The sequence below is a fragment of the Planococcus citri genome, chromosome 3, assembly GCF_950023065.1.
Source record: "Planococcus citri chromosome 3, ihPlaCitr1.1, whole genome shotgun sequence".
Taxonomy (NCBI): Eukaryota; Metazoa; Arthropoda; class Insecta; order Hemiptera; family Pseudococcidae; genus Planococcus; species Planococcus citri.
The window spans coordinates 68,262,285-68,284,141 of record NC_088679.1 but is presented as its reverse complement, the minus strand read 5'-3'; the positions used below and the strand labels follow the sequence as shown (position 1 = coordinate 68,284,141).

The 21,857-nt window shown below is 34.5% G+C and overlaps 3 protein-coding genes across 4 annotated transcripts in view; 2 read left to right on the top strand and 1 right to left on the bottom strand.

Moving 5' to 3' along the window:
- Positions 1–164: 164 nt before the first annotated feature.
- On the top strand, positions 165–4,181 carry LOC135840642 (uncharacterized protein K02A2.6-like). The gene is made up of 2 exons (XM_065357267.1): positions 165–1,111; positions 1,184–4,181. The coding sequence occupies exons 1-2, from the start codon at positions 165–167 to the stop codon at positions 4,179–4,181; spliced, it is 3,945 nt and encodes a 1,314-aa protein (XP_065213339.1).
- LOC135838468 (heat shock 70 kDa protein cognate 5-like) lies at positions 3,491–5,295 on the bottom strand. The gene is made up of 4 exons (XM_065354106.1): positions 5,089–5,295; positions 4,865–4,923; positions 4,633–4,778; positions 3,491–4,546 (listed from the first exon to the last, which is right to left on the bottom strand). The coding sequence occupies exons 1-4, from the start codon at positions 5,170–5,172 to the stop codon at positions 4,401–4,403; spliced, it is 435 nt and encodes a 144-aa protein (XP_065210178.1). The 5' UTR covers positions 5,173–5,295; the 3' UTR covers positions 3,491–4,400.
- A 3,907-nt stretch (positions 5,296–9,202) lies between these two features.
- The window catches only part of LOC135838465 (uncharacterized), a 185,723-nt gene continuing 173,068 nt past the window's right edge, over positions 9,203–21,857 (top strand). The window contains exon 1 of one of the 2 annotated variants that reach the window (XM_065354103.1): positions 9,203–9,606. In XM_065354103.1, coding sequence (XP_065210175.1) covers positions 9,498–9,606 — 109 coding nt within the window. In that variant the 5' untranslated portion in view covers positions 9,203–9,497. The remainder of the gene's footprint in view (positions 9,607–21,857) is intronic. The other variant, XM_065354101.1, reaches the window with a different exon arrangement.

Genomic DNA, 21,857 nt, shown 5'->3' with positions numbered 1-21,857 from the left:
TTATGTAAATATACGATTAATAATATTTTATTTAATGATTTCGTTATTCGAATAACGCGAATTCTACAATGGCGCAGTCGGTGAAAGTAAAAAGACAGTTTTAAAGTGCCGGTAATTTCGTAATTATCAGTGCAGTGTTGTGTGGTAAAACTCCGTTTTCGAAAATGGATCAATCCAACATCAAAGCGTTTGATGTCCACTCAACTTCAGCTTCCTCGGAATGGATTCGATGGAAGCGAGCTGTCGACCTATATATTCTTTCGAAAGGATACACAGACGATAAACGGAAGCAAGCTACCCTGTTATCACTAGGTGGTATGGATTTGCAAGATATTTATTATGCAATACCTGGTAACGAAACGAAATCCGACGAGGAAACTTGGTATCAACAGACCATAAGGCTTTTAGACGCATACTTCATTCCTAAAAGCAACGTTACTTACGAAAGGTATGTGTTCAGTAAAATAATCCAACGTCCGGATGAACTGACCGAACAGTTTATTAATCGTTTACGACGACAAGTGACGAAATGTGAGTACTCTGACGAAGATGCTCAACTCTGTCAACAAATCGTCGCCGGATGTTGTAACGGAGAAATACGCAAAGAATGTCTTGAAAAGAGAGTACTGTCAGTAGGCGCTATTCAAGAAATTGCTCAGAAAATCGAAACCGTGTCGTCACAGTTGTCAGCGTTTGAGCCGAAATCTACACCAGCGTCCATACCTGGAGTAAACTCGATAAATAGAATTGCGTCGTCGAATTCTACACGATCGAATGATTCGAAAATCAGTTGTTATGGTTGCGGTTCGTCCAAACATCGTACGAAAGATGATTCTTGTCCAGCAGTGGGAAAAGAATGCCGTTTCTGCCATAAAATTGGTCATTTCGATAGCGTCTGTCACGCAAAGAAGAATCAGAAGGAGGATAAACCTCAGAATAAATCGCGCCGCCGTGATAGAAAGAAACCGCCAAGGTCGTCTGATGAAAAAAGCGAAAATTCGTCCGCCTCGGGGAAGAAATCGGTAAATCAAGTTAGTACGGTTAACTACGTGTTCCACGTTTCGAGTAAAGTTCGTGCCAAAGAACTTCCTTGCGCCGTCGGAGGAGTTCAGTTTGCGTTCACCGTAGATTCTGGTGCTGATGAAAACATCATATAGAAAAGTGATTGGTGTTCGTTGAAAAGTCGCAACGTTAAAGTCGTGTCTCAAGTGCGTAACGATGAAAATAAAAAGCTATTTGCATTCGGTGCTTCGGAGCCTCTCGCAATAGTTGGCAAATTCTCCGCAGAAATTTGTGTTGGTAATCGTTCGCTAGTGGCCGAAATCGTAGTCGTCGACCAGGACAATGTACCAGCGTTATTGTCTCGAGAAACAGCGACTGATCTTGGAGTGTTGGAGATTCGCATACCACAGTCCAACGTTAACGCCGTAACTTCGACGATTTCACCGAATCGCAAAGTTTTCCAAGGGATTGGTTTACTGAAGGATGTTGAAATAGACATTCCCATCGACGAGTCCGTACCGCCGCATCGACAGAAACCTAGACCCATACCGCTCAATCTACGAGATCAAATCGACGAGGAACTCGACAGTATGCTGGAAAACGACATCATCGAGCCGGTAGATACTCCGTCACCGTGGGTATCGAATATGGTAATTTCACACCATAACGACAAAATTCGTATTTGTGTCGATATGCGTGATGCAAACAAAGCGATCATCACTGAAGATTATCCGTTCACAACGATGGAGGATATTCGCGCCGCTGTTAAGAGCGCAAAGTGTTTCGCCCGTCTCGATTTACGCCGTGCATTTTACCAGATCTTACTCAAGATTAAGTCCAGGGTGATTACAACGTTCATAACGCATCGAGGTTTATTCCGTTCAAAACGTCTCATGTTTGGAATAAAATGCGCACCTGGTATTTTCCAAAGTATCCTGCGCAAACTTCTGAAGCTTCTTGGTTTCGCAATCAATTCAGCCGACGATATCTTCATATTCGCTAACTCAGAAGAAGAACTGTTCCGTTATGTAAATCAAGTGATCGACTTGCTCGAGCAAAATGGTCTCACGCTGAACTACGATAAATGCATCTTCTACGCGACGAAAATCGAGTATGTTGGTTTCACCATCGTTCCAGGTGGAATTCAAGTTTCAGACGAAAAACGAGCCAAAATCTTGGAATGGTCCGCACCAACGTCCAAGGCCGAAGTTGAAAGCTTCCTGGGCTTCGTTAATTTTGTACGTCGTTTCATTCCGAATTACAGCGCTATCGCAGCACCGTTGTACGATATCACGCGCAAAAACGTTCATTTCAAATGGGAACAAGAACACGAAAGTGCGTTTCAAGCACTGAAAGCTCAGTTGACCACGGACCGCATCCTGAAGAATTTCAATCCGCGATACACAACACAGCTGTATTGCGATGCGGGTCCAAACGCGCTCGGTGCAGTCCTAGTTCAAATAGGCGCCGAAGGTCCTGAGTACGTCGATTTCGCTAGCAAGACGTTAACCGACGTAGAACGAAGGTACTCTCAGCTGGAGAAGGAAGCCCTTGCCCTTGTCTGGGGAGTAGAGCGTTTCCATTATTACTTATACGGGCGCCGCTTCCAGCTTATCACAGACAACAAACCGATCCAGCTGATCTTAACGTCAAGCGATCTAAACCAGAGCTTGAGAGTACAGCGATGGCACCTTCGTTTGCAGGGATATGACTTCGAGTTGGTCCACAAAGCGGGGAAAAACAATATCGCCGACCCCCTTAGTCGACTAGTATCCAGTACTGACCGTTCGCACGATCACGTCGAGTCATATATTCATCTTGTCATCAATGCCAGCATTCCGAAGCTGATGACGCTGAAAGAAATCGAACAAGCTTCCCTGAATGATCCCGAATTCGTCGAACTACGTAACGCTATCGAGTCTAACAATTGGTCCAAAATGCCAGCTGCCTATACCGCTATCAGCAGTGAACTCAGCGTATACAACGACATCATTCTACGTGGAGACCGAATCGTCGTACCTTCTCAGTTACGCCAACGTGTTTTAGACCTTGCCCACGAAGGTCATCCTGGTATTGTCAGCCTGAAAGCGCGTCTTCGAACGAAGGTTTGGTGGCCAAACATTTACGCTGAAGCCGAACACAAAGTAAAAACGTGTCCAGCCTGCCAAGCAGTTGCGAAATTCGAGCCGCCCGAACCGATACGTCGTCGTCTATTGCCGGAACGTCCTTGGGATCAAGTCGCTTTCGACTTCATGGGACCGTTACCCTCAGGCGATTACCTTTTCGTAGTAGTCGATTTATACAGCCGGTTCTACGAAATCAAAATCACGAAGACATCTACGGCAAAATTCATCGTTGAAACCTTGCATGAAATTTTCGCTAGATACGGTTACCCGTCCATCATCACGTGCGATAATGCTCCGCAACATCACGCAAGCGAAGTTGAAAGTTTCTGCAACGAGTATGGCATTCGTATGTTTTACTCAACACCGTTTTGGCCGCAGTCCAACGGAGCCGTAGAAAGACAAAACCGAAACATCCTCAAGACCCTGAAAATTGCTCAAATCGAGGGGAAGGATTGGAGAAACGAAATCCAGAAATTTCTACTCATGATGCGAAATACTCCTAATCACGCAACTGGAGTAGCTCCTGCCGAGTTGGTGTTTCGTTTCCGCCCACGTGACCAAATTCCATCGATTCAAAACTATCAAGCCGATCCCGAGATGGAAGATAGAGAAAATCTACGGAAATACAAGGGTCAAATATACGCCAACGATAGTCGTCACGCCACCCGGTTCGTACCAGGTCAACAGGTCTTAGTCCGAAACGAGCAGAAAACGAACAAGCTCACGCCAAGTTTCGACCCAGAGCCAGCGACAGTCGTAGCAACTCGAGGTACCGAGGTCGACATCAGTAAAGGAGGTCGTACCTATACTCGAAATAGTTCTCATCTCAAAGAATTTCAGTCGAGCGTGACTCCTCAACCTGCCGCCGTTGAGATCCCTGAAATACGAAGTAACGATCCGCCGCCGGAACCGTCGGGATATGTGAGCAGTCCAGCTGCACCATCGAGCTCAACTGAACATTCGAGTCCAAGAGTCCAGGACACTACAATTGGTCGCCCGAAGCGCGAAATTCGAATCCCTTCGAAGTTCAACGATTACGTCTTAAATAAATGAAACATTTATTTCATTTCGCCACCGGGAAGACTGTAGTGTATCCACGTTCGGTTCGAATGAACCAAATCTGACAACGTTGCATTTACGTTGCAACGTTATAGCCGCCTCGTTTACGGCATTTATCTTTATCTCTTACTTACGACACATTAATATCCGAATATGTAATGCGTTCGTTATTATGTAAATATACGATTAATAATATTTTATTTAATGATTTCGTTATTCGAATAACGCGAATTCTACATTATTGATGACTTCAGCATCATCGAAACGTCTACCAATCAAACACTTAGTAGCATAAAACATGTTAGGGGCAAAGGTAACAGCTTGTCGCTTAGCAGGAGAACCGACCAACCTTATACCATCTAAATAGGTAGGTATACGAAGATGTTAGAATTCGAAACACATTAACTGAAATATGTTGTTATAGATAGCATCATGTTCATCGTACCTTTAGTAAATGCAACAACTGAGGGAGTGGTATGAAATCCTTCGGCATTTTCGACAACCTTAGCCTGTTTTCCTTCCATTACAGCAACGCAGGAGTTAGTGGTACCGAGATCGATACCAATAACTGGTCCTGAAACTTCTTTGGTTCTAAAATGAAAATACGAGTAAATACATATAGATTAGGTGTACTTTTGGCAAAATTTTATTTCACAAGAATCATTTTCTATACTTACTTGAAACGTTTAAAATATGCATAATTGCTGACTGATGATGATATAGTTGCTGCACCGGTCTACAACACAATAAGTACAGAAAAGTTGCATCAGAAAATAATTGTAAAAACTGCATATTAGGTACTCGTATAACATTCTTCGCTTTAATACCTAATACCTATCAGCACCAGTAATACCCCAACTCAGCAACAAATTTAATTTCTAATATTTTTAGTTCAACTTACTCGATTGTTATTCACACATTTGAACAGCTTGAATTTATTATCCGTCCAGCACTTGGAGGCATGCCTCAGAAGAACTACTGCCATCGAAAATATCGATCCTCGGAAACGATTCAACTAAAATACATAATTCCTTATAAACTTGAATTAATTATTAAACTCAGGCAGTGAATGAAAAAAATCAAACGAAGGTTTTTGGAGAGCAGTGAAAAGTGAAAGCTAGTGAAAGCAACAGGTTCGTGGTGATAAGAAAAACTGATAAGAAATCAGGCCCGGGGTTGCTATTTTCACAATGTTTGTTCATTGCACATGCGCTTCACTTTCACGTGAATGTGAAGAATTGAAAACTGAAATTGCAATACATAAATAAAATGTAGGTACCTATACCTACCTACCTACGAGTATTATAATTTGCAAAAAAAAATGCATAAAATTAAAAATGAAGTACGATCAGGATCAATTATGTTTTTTTACACAGATTTTGGCTTTTTTTGACAGATTCTAGCAGATTTGAGATTTTTAAAATCCACTAAAATTTGCTAGGGTTGTCGCTTTTGAAAATGGGTTATGGATTTTACTGAGTTTACTCAAACTCAAAGAGAGACAATTTGCTTTTGGTTTTGAAAGTTTGTGGTTGAAAATGTTCAATGTTGGAATCTAAAACCGATTTTTGAGAATCTGTTGAATCCGTGTAAAAAAAAACCATACCCACTTAACTTAACATTATGGACCATTGATTGAAAAGAACATCATAATCATAACAAATTAACAACCAAACACATTAGTAGTACATATTAGTTCGCATGCAAAACTTCAATGGAAAATTGTGGAGCCGTGGATGCGAATGGGCTCATAGGGTAATTTGAAGCGAATGATTTTTTAGACAATTTGGAGAATCCTTTTCCTATGCTTTGAATAACTTAGTTTTCGAAAAAATAGGTTATAGTTTTAAAAATGTTGGATTTTTCATAATCGATTACAAGTTTAAATTTCGAGATTTCTTTGCTGGGAGTAACGGTCTGAAATTTGCAGAATAAAACCAGAAGTACATAATGGTAAAGTTATGCTCAAGAAATGCAATTGGTTCGTGTTCATCTTGAGAAATGCTGCCTTAGATGACTACTACAGGTTCAAGGTTAAGAAATATGAACCACATGGAATGAAGACTGCAGTCTGCAAATAGCACATAAGCTATATAATGATCAGAATTGAAGCATAAAGAATTGTCCAATAAAACGTATTCAAAGGCAGTAATAATTGATAATACATAATATGTAAGTACCTACAAACCTACCTACGAAGAAAATCATGTAAAAAGCAGACTTGTTTTTCATCTACGTAATAATTTATTCTGGTTTTGACTCTTTTATTTGTTGTATTATTAACTATTATGTGTTTTGTAATAAATTGAACATATACATTACCTTCATGTTTTTTTTTTTTCAAACAGAATTATAATCATACCTACTATTATTACCTATTTATTGTGTTCTCCTTCTCACAATAATTACCTGTTGTTTTTTTTTGAAGTGTGATCACTGGTCAGACCTGTGCAGAGAACGGGGTGTCCCTCAAGGCCTAAACTTTTTCTACAAGGGCTCGAAGGGCTCACCTGGTGATAGAAAAATTGTTACTTATCACTAAAAGAACCCTAAAAAATTGGAATCCAAAAATTACCTAATTCAATTAACTGAAATCTAAACTGAAAATTAAACGTCTTTCATCTATCGAGAAATAAACTTTTAACTGAAATCAGAAACTGAAGCTTAAGCTATAGTTCTGCTACTCATATAGGTACTTCACTATACCCATGGAAAAGAACGGAACAAAATTTTGAAAGAACAAAAATTAAAACAGACCTTTCATTTTTCTCATTTTTTTTTGCTATTCTAAATTTTTTTGATTAAAAAAAATGGATGATTTCAGGACAATTTTTCTATTTTTGATCAATTTTAAAATAATTTCTTGTTTGATGGAATATGGACCTTCGATTTTGGTAATTCAAATCAACTCTCCGCCTTGTCGGATTGTTCTGATTATGAACGAAGAGAACTTACTCCTTGAATAGTAGATGTAGGCAGCCTATACTACACATAAAACCTGAAGGCCGATTTTCTTTTTTAGCTGCACCGCACTGCCTAAAAAACATCAAGCAAGGTAGGTAGTCAACTTTCAAACACATTCCGATTGAAGATTTTAAAATAAAATTGAACAAATTAATTTTCTAGAAGGAACTGAATTTTTATGATCGATCATTTATTGAAAATCCGTACTGTCTCAATGATAGAAACATTGTAATGGGATCAGCGAAATATATTTCATAAATTAACGAAGGAAGCATAGATTTTCCAAATTATCAATCATCGTTCCAAAATGTACTTCGCTTTTGAGCAAAAATAGTAAAATAAGTGACTCAAGTTGATGACTTATGGTTTATGGAATGTCTAAAATGTGCCGACTTGATTGAATTCTTGTCTTACAATTAAAATAATACCTAAGCTAAAAGCGCAGAATTGATGCTAACTGAAAACGCAAATATCAAAAAAAAAAAAAAGAAGGCGTTTACAAATCCAAAATTTCTCTCACACCCATCTGCAATCTGGCAATCACAATAAAAGCTACAGACGAAATTACGCCGCACACAGTATAACATCACATCTTGAAAAGGAAACTTGCTCTACAGAGTGAGTTCTCATCATTGGAAAGTAAAATTTATACGTAGATTTGTATCAACCGAAGAATTCAGATAAGAAAATCCAGCAAGTTTACGAACAATAAAAAAATATAAAATATCATTTACGGAAATCATAACATCATCGGTCAGGTAGGTATTTTTGATACTGAAAAAAAATATATCCACCTCGAATCGAGAAATCTGTTTAACATTACAAATAGTAATACATAAGAAGAAACGGAAATAAACGTGTGGCTTTTGAAAAAACCAACTACCTATAGGTAGGTATATAGATAAATAACTTGTCATTACTACAGATATTATATTTCCATGGTTTCAACATGATTGCACAGCAATAAAGTGTTACAAATCAAAACATAATAGTGGCGATTTTTTTCCTTAATCTAGAAATGAACAAATATTCGGGGGAAAAAAGAGTATAACGGATTGATAAAACCGTTAATCGAAAGGCACTAAATTGTTAGTTTATTGAGATGAATACTCCGCCGCGCCGCGCGGTGGTGTAAAACGATTGCAATAATTAACCGGACATTGGACAATATGTACGGTATTTTTATACGCCAATTAAGCATTGTATTTGTAATTATTATCGATCGAGGCGTTTTCGAGTACCTACCTATGGTAAGTACGTATTTTACAATCGTAATCGGCGGAATTGTAAGAAATCCGAGATTAATTAAATGTTTATTTATTGATCTTCGATACTGGCAAGGCAGAGTGTTGATGAGAGATTTTCACAAGTAGCTGCGAAGACGATTCAGACTGAAACTGAGAGAAGATGTAGTCGGAGTGTTTAACTTTCATCCGCAACTGCGAAATGATTATTATATGATTGTTGTACTGACAGCTTGATGATGATAAGTTCCAGTACCTATATGAAGCTAAAAAAAATACAAATGTAATATACCTAGGTAGGAAAAAAATTTATCGTCGAACGAATCGTTTTATATACAAACGTGCATAACTGTAATTTGCCAATATTATTAAATAATGTTGGAATTTTAAACGAATTATCCTTATATGCCTACCTACATTTTGAGCACTTCAATTGTAAATAGGTACGTATTAAGATTGTATTTGAAATAAAAAAACAAAAATTAACAATAAGCTTAATCCTCATCCAGAGTTATACTTTTACCAAGTAAACGAAATAGACTACATATACGTATAACTATAAGATTCAAAGCAAATAATTTTTTTTAGAAAGTCTCTCGAAAAAAAAAAACAATATCAGATAACTCCTACACCTGTTTGCGAGGCGATTCTTCCATTTTCAATACTTCGCGTATCGCATATCCCGAACAGCTCGGAAATTATACCAGTATCGTCAAGTGAACCGAAGAAAGAATTAATTGGCGATAGCTGGATGTTGTGAAGTATCTGGTTACTGGAACGACTGGAGAAGGGAGGAACCAGTATTCTGGAAGACAGTAAAGCGACTTACTTCTTCGGTACTTCACCGTATCAGTGCGTACGAATACTACAAACGTTGCATTTTACAAGATGTGCTCGTGATTCGCGCGATTTTACTCAACGTAAAGTTTTAGTTTGTAATTTTTTTCCGGCGCGATTTTTCGAATATGTGATTCGATCGATATAGATCTATTCGCGTTATTTTTTTCTCGACTATTCTTTCCGTATGCGTAAAATTATAATTGATGTGCGCTGAAAATGGTATAATTTCGCGTAAGTTCGGGAGTGGTAAACGTTTGTGACCATGCTACAACCTAGAAAAAGAAAATTCACTTTGAAAATCACGCCCAAAGGATTATTACTATGTGTGATAATACTGCTGACATTTACCCAAAATTTGGATTATGTTAAAGGTAAGATCGTGTTGTTTTTCTTCCACCTACACCACAACCACTAAAGGTTTTTGAACTCGCCGCGCCGTCGCGTCGTCGACGATCGTGCACATGTTAATGTTGACATGAAAACTGGAACAGTTTTTAAGTGAAATGCAGTTTTTTTCCTTAATTGCCATCTGTAATCATTAAAGATGAGTCGAGAAAACTGTTTCTCCTCGCCGATCGTTCTCCACACACCGTCGCCATGCATGTTCATATCTTCTTTAATTAATTCATTTATTCGCGTATTTTTTTTTTTTTTTTTGAAAAAAATGCTCGGATTTTTCACTCGGTTTACGATGACGATAAGTTACGATTTTTCTGCGAATCTGCGATGTGAAATTCAATTTTAACCGAGGATTAATCATCGTTGTAGGTAATGAGAATTTAATCAACAAAATGGTATTAATAAAGCATGTATTTTCTTTACGTGATTACGATTGAGGTAGGAATGCTTTCAAATTAAATGAGATATTCGTCTAAGAATCTGACTCGTAGAAATGGAAATACTGTCGTTCGTCGTAGGTAGGTAGAAGGTTGAAAATGTGATTACGGTGCAAGGTTCAAATTCTAAGCTGAACTGAAGCTTACAGATGATGAAAGTTGAAACAAATTTTCACATTACTCAGTTGTAGAAATGTAGATCTTTCTGTGATGACTCCATGATTAGTGGATTACCTGACAGAACAAAAATCCTGATTTTTAGCAGCAGATATTTAATTAGAATCAGAGGGAAAGGAAGTGAAAATTTGAGCAATGATTGCTCTTCAGCTATTGTGTTTTCAATGTTTTCCGAGTGTGAGAGAAGAGATAAATTAATTTAGTCATGAATAATCTCCATTTTTTTTCTTACTCAAAAGTCAAAATTCAACAAGAAATCTCATTATTCAAAACTCAAAAGTGAAATCAAAAAATTCAAAAAAAAAAAAAAAATTAAAATTAAAATTGAAAATGATTACCTAATTGCTTACTTTTAAAAATACCGTGTAATTACGGTAATTTTTCAATTTTTGTCAGGGTTGACCTAGGTCATTACTCCTCAAAACTTCTGATAAAAGTGTTTATTTTTTTTTTATTTTTATCATTTTTAAATTGATTGCAAATTATAAAAAATGAACAAGTTAATTGTACGATCAAGTATAATTGTCAAAATATCGCGAGTGTATCGTGCAGTGCAAGAGTAACTTCACGTGTCTCCATCGTATATTTTGTTGCATTCAATAATGCATTCATTTGGAATTGGAACTTCTGGGGCATCACCGAACATGGCTCATGCTAAGGTAATTTTCAAAACACTCAACATTCTGATCCTATTATCATTGGAAAAGCTGCCAGACATACTCATTTATTAATACTACGAGTTTCCAATCAATTCAACTACTAAATTGAGCTTCTTCTTCATCGTTGTATTTGTAAAACCGACCAGGAAGAAAGTGTACGATGGCGTTGAACTAGCCAAGTCCATTAAACTTTCATCGTAGTATAGTTATCACCAAGATGCTAATCATGTCTTCGAGGATAATCTAAGCATACGAGGTGATAATTTAATTCGCGTCAACGTAGATCAGACTATCCATTAGCATTAATATCAACGTTGCCATTGTATTATTATATTGACAATGAAGCTGGCGGATCTCTATTCTGTCACCGGTGCCGGAGACCTGGAGTACTTGTTAACACCTGGAACCGTATCGCATTTTCCGGATTAATCTACCAGAGACGTTGATTGGCAATATGTTAATTTAGAACTCTAAATTATTCATCACGTATGGTGAAAATTCTTACACCGTGTTCGTATTTCTTACGTACATTCCTTCGAGATGAATCGATATCCATATTAGAGATGTGGTTATATAATAATCTTAAACCAAAATTTAAATTCATTTATGTATTTTCTTAGCCCGTACCATTTTGTCGCGTGCAAGGTCACAACGTCGTAAATTTTTCAATCCTCATCTTTGGAAGGAAATTTTTTAAGGAAAGAAACGTCTCAAACGTGTAAAATTACCAACGATTTTTATCAATTTTACGCGTACCAAAGCTTTAAATGGTAAAATTGATCAAGTACCTACAGCGATTCCGCGAAGAAATGAAAACGTGGGATTTACCTACACTATTACTCGTACACCCAAACCTCTTCTGGTTCTTTTTTTTTCATCATTCGTGTGGATCGTGGGAGTTTGGTGCCTCGTAGAACTAGGTAATCGCGTGAAAAGTAAGTCTGATAAGACATCTAATTTAGTTGCAAGAAATTGAAATCATTTCGTTGAATAAGAAAGTTACCAAGACTTTAATTAGTAATGTCTACGAGCTCAAAAACGAATAAAGTTGCCAGATTTTTGGAAACAGAACACCAAGTTTATGGAAATTCGCTTTTAAAGTTCATCAGCTGAAAATTTTTTCTATTGTCTAAAAAGGAAAAAATTGAAGCATTCAAAACACAAGATTTCAATTCCTTTTTTCAACAACTTCGACAGCTCACAAGGAAAAATTTTTACATCGCTACAAAATTAGAATAAAATAGAGTAAAATATGGTTGTAGTTTTCCATTTTTATCAGATTCCATTTTGGAATAATTTCGAAATTTCAATTTCAAAAAAAAAAAAAAAAAAGGCAAAAATAACAAGTTTTTGAAAAGTATTGAGAATTGGCCAAAATTTTGATGCTTCTGACTTATTAAAAAATTTTGTGCAATGACAAAAAACGTAAAAATTTTGAAAATCAGTTAAAATTATGTATTTATTTTAGAATTTAAAGGAGAAACTGAGACGTGAGTTTCTCATCATTTCAGAGTAAAAATTGAGAAATCACTTGACAAAAAGAATTAAGAAATTCTTAAATAAGATCGAAAATTCAAATTGATATATTTTCATTCAAGTTCAGCAGTCCTCTGAAATGAAAATTTTTTGTTGAAAAATTCTAAACAGCATCAGTTTTTATATTTTAACCTTTCTGAAAATTTTAAAAATTCTAATTTTGTTGAACTGTAAGCATTTTTTGTGAGTTATCAAAGTTGTTGAAAAAGGGATTGAAACTTTGTACTTCGGAACATTTTCATTTTGTGTGGGTCTTATAAAAAAAAAAAAAAAAAAAAAAAAAAAGATAAAAAAACAATTATTGAAACAATTTTTAGCTGAAATGATTTTACAGGAAATTTCAATCGACTTGGTGTTTTATTTCCTTCATCATCTGTAAGTTTGGCTTTGAAAGGTTCTAGAGAAAATTTTAGGAAAATCTTGAATTTTCAAAATGAGTGATCACTCAAATTCATTTTTTTTAAAATATCACTGTTTCACTGTCCAATTGTTGAGTTTACTTTCTCTCATGAAAATTTTTGAAATTTATCGGTTCAAACGTTAAAGGGTTGAATTCTGAGGTAAAAAGTTTCAAAAATTTGGTCATTTTATTAAGAATGTTCTCTAAAATAGATGAAATGTTCAATATTTCAAAGGCCAAAGTGCGTTTTTCGATTTTGGTGAATTTTCAAAAATCAAAATGTCTGGACCAGAAAATTGAAAAAAAATCGAAATTTTACCAAGTTGATCTAGAAAGCTGAAATTCGGTATGTACCCTATTTTCGACTCTCCGAATTGAATAGAAGCGGTTTCAAACCGTTTGGAACAGTTCTGGAGCCTCCAGCAGATTTTCAAATTTTACCTAAGAAAATTTGCAAAACTGATACTTGCTCTATACCTTAATTTCAATTTCCTGAATAAACTGGAAATGGTTTTAGGTCTCTTTGGAGCCTCCAACATTTTTTTAGAATTTTCAGTTTCCCAAAAAATGTCGTAAAATCTGTCGAAATGAACTTCAACTCATATGAACGTGTTCAAATAAATGTGTAACTCATTTTTTTATTCATTATTTTTCAATTAGCCACTTGTGGATACTTTTGGGTGTTCACTGCTGGATTTTTGCAGTTTTAAGAAAGGCCACTTTTGAGCAAAAAAATTACAATTTTCAAAAATGAAATTTCGCTCTCAAATCTGTTTTATTTTTTGAAAATAAGGGGTTCAAAAAATGCGAAATTCTCTTTACTTTCGATTGATATGATTTTGAAGCCAGTGTGTGTGATCTACAACTCGCCAGATATTGCAATCATCTAGAAAAAAACCTGAAGTTGGCCATATTTGAAGCTTTTTTAAATTTTTTGTGAATTTTAAGTTAAATCTGGGCTAGAAAATTGAAAAAAATCAAAATTTCACCAAGTTGATCCAGAAAGCTGAAATTTGGTATGTACCCTATTTTCGACCCTCCGAATTGAATGGAAGCCGTTTCAAACCGTTTGGAGCAGTTCTGGAGCCTCCAGCGAATTTTTAAATGTTGAAATTTCCGCAGAAAGTTTTACCTATGGAAGTGGCAGAGCTGGAATTTACTTTATATCCTAATTTGAACATGCTGAGTCAACTAAAAAATGGTTTTAGGTCGTTTTGGAGCCTCCAATAATTTTTTGGAAGTTTTAGTTTCCCAAAAAATGTCGTAAAATCTGTCGAAATGGACTTCAAATCCTATGAACGTATTCATTGAATGTTAGTAACCCATTTTTTTTATTCATTATTTTTCAAGTAACTATACTTGTGGATACTTTTGGGTGGTCACTGTTGGATTTTTGCAGTTTTAAAAAGGCCATTTTTGAGCAAAAAATAGCATTTTTCAAAAAAAAATATTCTCTCGCAAATTTGATTTATTTTTTGAAAATAAGGTATTCAAATAATGCGAAATTCTCTTTACTTTCGATTGATATGATTTTGAAGCCAGTAAGTGTGACTTATGGCTCGCCAGGTTGCATTCATCCAGAAAAAAAACCTTAAGATGGCCATATTTGAAGCTTTTTAAAATTTTTTTATCTGTGTTTTCTTCATTGCAGGAATTTATTATTATAAAATTACCCAAAGTAACGGTCCGGTTGGATTAAATTATAAATTATCGTCTATTTCGTAATCCGAAGAATGCGTTCAACATAATATTATACAAAAATTTTCGTGTACCTGGATCCAGAAGCAAAACGGAATGTTGGTATTCTGTTATAAAAATTAATTTTTTCAATTCGTGAATTACCCGAAACGCGTCCTATACAAAGCGTTAATTATTTTCGTCGCTAATGTAACAATATTATTAATTGCTCTAGTAAATTATCGTTTGAGGTGAACATATATGTGCAAGTTATATAATAACCGAGTACATGCAATTCGCATGTTCAGTTTCAGTTCACCTATGCATGGTATGGTATTTGATCGCAGGTTAAAATGTTGAGTGCTCGAGAGCTTTGCATTTTGATTGTATAATGCCTCTTATGCAGGTAGTATATGTGTGCCTAGTTGTACATTAAATTATCGCATTTCGATTTCCTTATAAAGTCGTCTCGATCACGTCAGCTTACTATAGAGAGAAGTAAAAAGTGAAAAAAATGATACGATATTCCGCGCATTTAAATTCAACCTGACGAGATCACTCCTCAGACCATGTCTAAAATATTCGTACTCCTTTGCAAAAAAATCAAAAAATCCTAAAAAAAAAATCACTGTAGATATTACTCAACTCATTTATCAAACATCCGTAGCGTATAGTCGCGTCTTGGTTTTGAAAAAATACACATACACAACAACAGATATATGTACCATGAAATGTAGGTTTGTATGTATACAGCATTCCGCGAGATTTTATTCGCTTGTACATTTTACACACAGAGCGGCGAACCAAGCACTCAAGAGTAGGTCATCAACTTATAAACATGATGAAGGTAGGAGGTGGAAAGTGGAAGAATCAGTCGCGTCCATCGGCAAACTCGCAGCTGTCCACCCATTGGCCATAGGACTTCCTTTCACTTGCGATTCTCAATCGTATAGTGTACCTTTTATATCGTATATCTTTCTGAATATCTATACAAAAGAAAAATCTTTCGCCGGATTATCCAATTTTTTTCTTCCCTAGCTGAATGATGACGCGTGTAAACCGTAGTCATTGTTCGATTAACCGACGCTATTTTATTAACACAATGTTTGGGTTTCTTTTTGAAAAAGTGCAACTTGATGGAATTTGCTATTGCTAATCAATGGTCGAGAGTGAAAATGACGTCTAGCGCGTTAGCACGTGCAATTCTGCTTGTCTGTGGAGTAAAATTTGACCAGTGACCATCGCTATTGTTTTCATCTCGTTGTGGGTTTGTTGATGGTACATATTATGATGTATTATTATTAGGTTTGTGGATGTGTACATATTTTGATCATTTCTGGAAGGCAATCGATGGATTAAAAATTTCAAAAAAATATCAAGCTGAAATGCTCACTTCCCCCTCCATCTGGCAAGTACACAGACTGCAGCTGGGTGCTCTCCTACCATTTTTTTTTCAATTCAGGCTGCAGACTCAAGTACGGAACAGCTGTTTAATTTTTTTTCGATTTTATATCATTTTATAATGAATTTTACTAATTTTTGATAATAAACAGTGATTTTTTTTCTTTACTTTCATTTTTTTTGTTCAAAATTCTCTAAAATTTCATGACTTCTTGGTAAATTTTTTTGTAATTTGAATACTTTTTTTCATGTTTGAATATCATTTGATCATTTTTTTCTCAATTTTTCCAAACTTTCATCAGTTTTTAGTAATTGTAATATACCTACAAATCTCTAGTTCTAAAATAAGGGTACATATTTCATAATATTTCGAAACATGACGAAATGTTATGAAATAGGTAGGAACCAAATCACCCTTGGTATATGAACACCTGCCCCAAACCCCCAGATGAGCCTATATTGTTTACCCAATAATCAAAAATTGATTATATAAAGCTTTGCTTAAAATTCGGATGACTTTTATGACTTTAATTCAGGTTTCCTTTGATTTTTCCGTTAGCCATAAAATCTTACTTTAGGCAACCACAAACATCTGCAAAAATGGACAATTGGTAAAAAATATAACAAATGGATCTCTTGTTATAAATTTTACGACTTTTTGATCAACGTAATTGTTCACGTGCCGATACCAATAGGCAGCACTGTTTTCCTCCCTTTAAAAATCATGTCAAGAGTGATTTTATTACCTTGGTCCTAAAAGTCAACAAACCCTCTTTTTACAAATTTCTATTAAAAAACTGTTGTCTTGTGATAAGTACATTTTCAATAGCTATTGGAACTTATTAATTGGCTATTGAAAATGATCACAAAATAACATAGGCCTCATCCAGGTGCCCAAAGTCTCCCTCTTGCTTGTATTGTCCAATTTAATATAAATACAGGCAAAGGAGAGACTTAAAAGTCAGTTCATTTCCGAATTTTCGTGTGTGTACTTCATTTTTAATAATTTCAAGTACTCTTTCCGTCAGTAGATCACAAATTTATTTAATTATATAATTTTTTTAAGTCTACATTGAATTTTCGCGAAGTATTTCAATTTCACATTTTATCTCTTTAATTTTTTACTCAATTTAAATATCCAATTTTTTTTATTTTTATTTAATTTAAATTTCCGAGTTCGTGTTTTTTTTATTTAATTCACAAATTTGGAGCAACGAGGCAAATTATCCAAAACTGTAAGTTTTTAATTATATTTACTTATTTTTTATTTATTTTAATTGGTATTTTATTTGAATTTTCTTGGTACATATTTTTTACTTTCTTTTATAATTTGATAATTTTTTATTTCTATTATTTTTAAAATTCAACAATTTTATAATTTTTTAATTTGTACAATAAACCCAAATTTCTAACTTTCCACATTTTTAGTCATTTTTTTACTAGGGAATATAACATAATTATTTTTATATCAATGAATCATGTTTTTCACATTTTTCCTTGCAATTTTTTTCCATAGTTCACCAAAATTTCAATACTTTTTGATAATTTTCAGCTTTTATGTTATACATATTTATGTTTTCTGACATATTTCTTGTGCAATTTTTGACAAATTTTTTTCAAATTTCATCAGCTATTAACAACATTTTATAGTGATTTTAATGCTTTTTATGATTTTTTTTGCATAATTTAATCATGTTTTTTCACACTTTTCCTCGAGATTCTTTGTCAAATTTCACCAAAATTTTGTTACTTTTTTTCGTATTGTTTAATCATGTTTTCAACTTTTTCTCGTTTAGTTTTTTTCGAATTTCTCTAAAATTTATTACTTTTGGTAATTTTATATTTTTTTTCTGTTTCCCACATTTTCTCGTGCAATTTTTGCCAATTTTTTTTTACTCTTATTGAATGCTTTTTTTCCATTTTTCCATTTTTTCATATTTTTGAAATATTTTTTTTCAAATTTTGTTTCTATAGCTTTTTTTTTATATTTTACTAAAATTTTATTCATTTTTGGTTGCCCTAATTTTGATTAATTTTTTTTTTTTTTTTTGATTATGTTTTCTCATTCTTTAACACTTTCAACACTTTTTCATGCATTTTTTGTCAAAGTTCATCAGCTTCGTGTGATTTTACAGTAATTTCAATGTTTTTTCATATCTTAATACCATTTTATCACAATTTTAATGGCTGTCCATTTCATTACTTTTCGCAAACTTTCAGTCAGTTTAATTCATTTACTATATTTGTGTTTTGAAAAAATGAGGAGCTTGGAATCAAAACTCACTTTTGACACCAAAAATCGATATACGTATTTTTGCGGATTCGGATACTTCTTTAATTTCTCTATCACCCTACAGAATCCATTTTTCCGAATTCGGCCCCAGGTCTTCACAATTTCGTGTTAAAAAGTGCCCTTGGAATCAAAACTCACTTTTGCCACTGGAAAAAGTGAGTTTTGACTCCAAGCTATAAAAAAAAACCTATATTTTCAAGGTCGCATGGCAGTCTTCAAAGCCAAATAATCAAATTGCAACTTCAGAAGCATTTTCTGATAGTGAAAATTGCGAAAATGGTCGTTTTGAATTTGGAAGTTGTGCAACTGAGGAAGTGAGGAGGTAAAAAATTGGAAGTATTGAGCGCTCAAAACTTTTAAAGCTCTCTGGAGGCGGAAGAAAATACTCTACAGAAAAATGAGGTCGAGGAAAATTGTAGAGAATTAAATTTCCAATCGACATAATGTCGTTAGTTTTTTTCTAGGATGCTTAGTTTTCTATATATTTGCAAAAGAAAGTATCATTTTTGGAAAAATTCAGCGCTGAAAACTTTTAAAGCTCTCTGGAGGCGGAACGAAGCATTCTACGGAAAAATTAAAATCAAGGAAAATTGTAGAGAATTAAATTTCCAGTCGACATAATGTCGTTAGTTTTCTTCTAAGAGGCTTATTTTTCGATATATTTGCAAAAGAAAGTAAAAGTACCCCACCTTGGAATCAAAACTCACTTTTGACAAACTTGATAGCCATACCGCAACGATATGGCAACTTGAAAAAAAAATTTTCTCATATGGAATCCTATTTAGTAGTCTTACTCAAGAGCTCGACACACTTTGTGGCGTTTTTTTCATCAACGCACTAGGCGAAATCAGTTATTGTCGATTTTCTCGAAACTTTGTCCCGATGGCAAAAGTGAGTTTTGATTCCAAGCTCCTCAAATATCGAGATTGTTTTATGCAATTTTTGTTTAATTTTGCTAAATGTTACTAAAATTTCATAACTTTTACTTGGTTTTTGACGATTTTAATGTGGTTGGGGGGGGGGGGGTATTTTTACATTATTTTAATACCTTTATAACAAGTTTTTCATGCTTTTTTGGTGAATTTCGATCAAATGCATCATCTTTTGTGAATTTTTAGTGATTTCAATCTTAATGCTTTTTTGATCGTTTTTAACTCATTTTTTGGAGCAAATTTCGGTGCTTTTTGCTTAATCTTACAGTAATTTTGTAACGTTTTTGAGTGTTTTTCATAATTTTAACACAATTTTAGCATTTTTTTCATTCATTTTTGATTAGTTTCGTTGAATTTTCATTACTTTTTGTTGATTTTTGACCACTTTTTTGGGCATTTCAAACTCGTTCTAGCACAGTATCATTTTTTTGTTCATTTTTTACAAATTTTGTTAAATTTCTATTACCGCTATTTTTAATTTTTGGTGATTTTATTCTAGTGTTTTTTTTGGGGGGGGGGGGATTTTGAACTCATTCCAACACAATTTCGTAACATTTTTGTGCATTTGTAGCAAATTTGGTCACTTTTTGCTTAATATTTGGCATTTTAAATGTTTTTTTTTGGAGTGTTTTTCATCATTTTTAAGACAGTTTTCAAACTTTCATTCTGGTTTGACAAATTTTGTTGAATGTTTGACAATGTTTCGTGCAATTTTTGCCGAATTTTGTCAAATTTCAGTATAATTTCATTTCTATATGGTAATTTTTAGAATTTTAATGCATTTTTTGGTTGATTTTTTTTCACTCCAACATGTTTTTCGTTCATTTTTTTGGAAATTTCACTGAAATTTTATCATTTTATGGTTATTTGCTGCGTGTTTTAAATGTTTTTTAGTGTTTTTTAAAAATCATTTTAAAACACTTTTCGAACACTTTTTCGTACATTTTCGCAAATTAGACTGCAATTTTGTCATTTTATGGCGATTTACAATGTTTCTAATGCTTTTTTGAAGATTTTCATTGTTTTAACAAATTTTAACGCTTTTTCATGCATTTTTGACGAATTTCGTTAAAATTTCATTACTGTTTAGCGATTGTAATCCCCCATTTTTTTATGTCATTTTAATAAGTTTTCAATTATTTAAAAAAAATTTTGTTATGACAATCATTAAGCCTCTGTGTCATTTTGAAATGACAAAATTACTCCATAAAACATAATTTTCAAGTTTCAATTGAAAATTTTCCCAGTAAAGCTTTTTTGAGTTTCTCATTCCCCAACAATTTTTCTGCTACGGATTTTTTTTTTCATTTTCGGTTTGGAGGGGAAGAGGAGGAGGAGGAGGGGGGGTCCAAAATCATGGGACTGATTATTTCAGGTTTTGGTTCTCTGTCAGCTGGTTTGTTGGTATTATAGCTACTTGTGTGTTCAGTTTTATGAACCTATAGAATGAAAATGAGAAGACGAAACCTTCGATTACTCGTGTTCATCTTCATTCTTCAATCAACATCAAAAATGATAAAACTTTGACCAACTAAGACTATATTTTTTCAATACCTATTTTTTTCGGCACATTTTTCCATAATTATAGTACCATATAGAATGACCATAAAATATGCGATAATTACCACGTAACCGAATCCGTTTAAATCTCTGATCGGTGTATAAATCTTGGCATAATTCGACGACACGTTTGACATTCTCGAGACGAAGCATGTGTTTGTTTCTTTTTTTTTGCCTGACTCGTAACTGTAATATGAAGAATCGAGTAACATGCGGTATGACAACCGAGATAATTCACAGATTAAACAATTACTCGGCTGCAAGAAGTGGGCTTATGACGGAAGAGAGAATATTTTCGCGGCGGCGTGTTACATGCGAAAATTTACGAATAAAAATATTTAGGTAATCGCGAGACGCGAGAGCGACACTGGACGATAAAAATTACCTCTCTAGATGATCCAAAAAGTACACGACGATTTCTGCTGCGGCTAAGTAAATGAATCATTTCACCTAAACCGCCAATTTAGCCCAGAACTCGGCCATTTATTATGTCGTTTTTATTTTTATTACAGTAAAGACGATTTCTACAGATATCGGTTAGATTTTCTTGATCCGTTTCTCGACTTCTCGAGACACATGACGCTGTTACGAAGCGGATGCTCGCTCAGGCTCAATTCGCTAGATTCGAATACGAATGTACTTATGTAGATGTTGATGTACTCGTACATACCTATAAGTGTACCTTTTAGGAATAGTGAAAGTATTCGAATGCGAAAGGGTGGAGTACAGCTTTAGGAGATAACCCAGCCCAAATATACGTCGAATTAGTTTTTATTATGTTGTTCGCGATCGAAGACACGATGCTCACAGGCTCGTGAAATTTACACGAGTACATAGATACAAAAATTTTACGACGAATAATTTCATTGTAATGACTGGCGACGACGATGACGCCTCAGCAGTCGAGTGTTATAAAATCAATACAGCTTTGTATGTACTTGTAGAGGAAAGAAATGAGACGATATTATTCGTCACGAATTCAAACTTTCAAAAGACTTTTTAATGAAGAGGAGCGTTCGACGCGATGAGGAAACCCATCAGCATAAATCCTTACACGATGATTGTATAATGATACATTCATCTAAAGAAATTCGATCATTTGTCATCGATGCGTTTCCAGTCTTTCCAAACGATCGATGGTCCCTTAGGAT

What these genes read in the sequence shown, in the direction of transcription:
- LOC135840642 (XM_065357267.1), top strand. Translation starts at nt 165, where the DNA reads ATGGATCAATCCAACATCAAAGCGTTTGATGTCCACTCAACTTCAGCT. An exon ending in TGCGCCGTCGGAGGAGTTCA is followed by an intron (nt 1,112 to 1,183) that starts GTTTGCGTTCAC and finishes TTCGTTGAAAAG; the next exon opens with TCGCAACGTTAAAGTCGTGT.
- LOC135838468 (XM_065354106.1), bottom strand. Translation starts at nt 5,172, where the DNA reads ATGGCAGTAGTTCTTCTGAGGCATGCCTCCAAGTGCTGGACGGATAAT. An exon ending in GCATATTTTAAACGTTTCAA is followed by an intron (nt 4,779 to 4,864) that starts GTAAGTATAGAA and finishes TTTTCATTTTAG; the next exon opens with AACCAAAGAAGTTTCAGGAC. An exon ending in AGTTGTTGCATTTACTAAAG is followed by an intron (nt 4,547 to 4,632) that starts GTACGATGAACA and finishes CTACCTATTTAG; the next exon opens with ATGGTATAAGGTTGGTCGGT.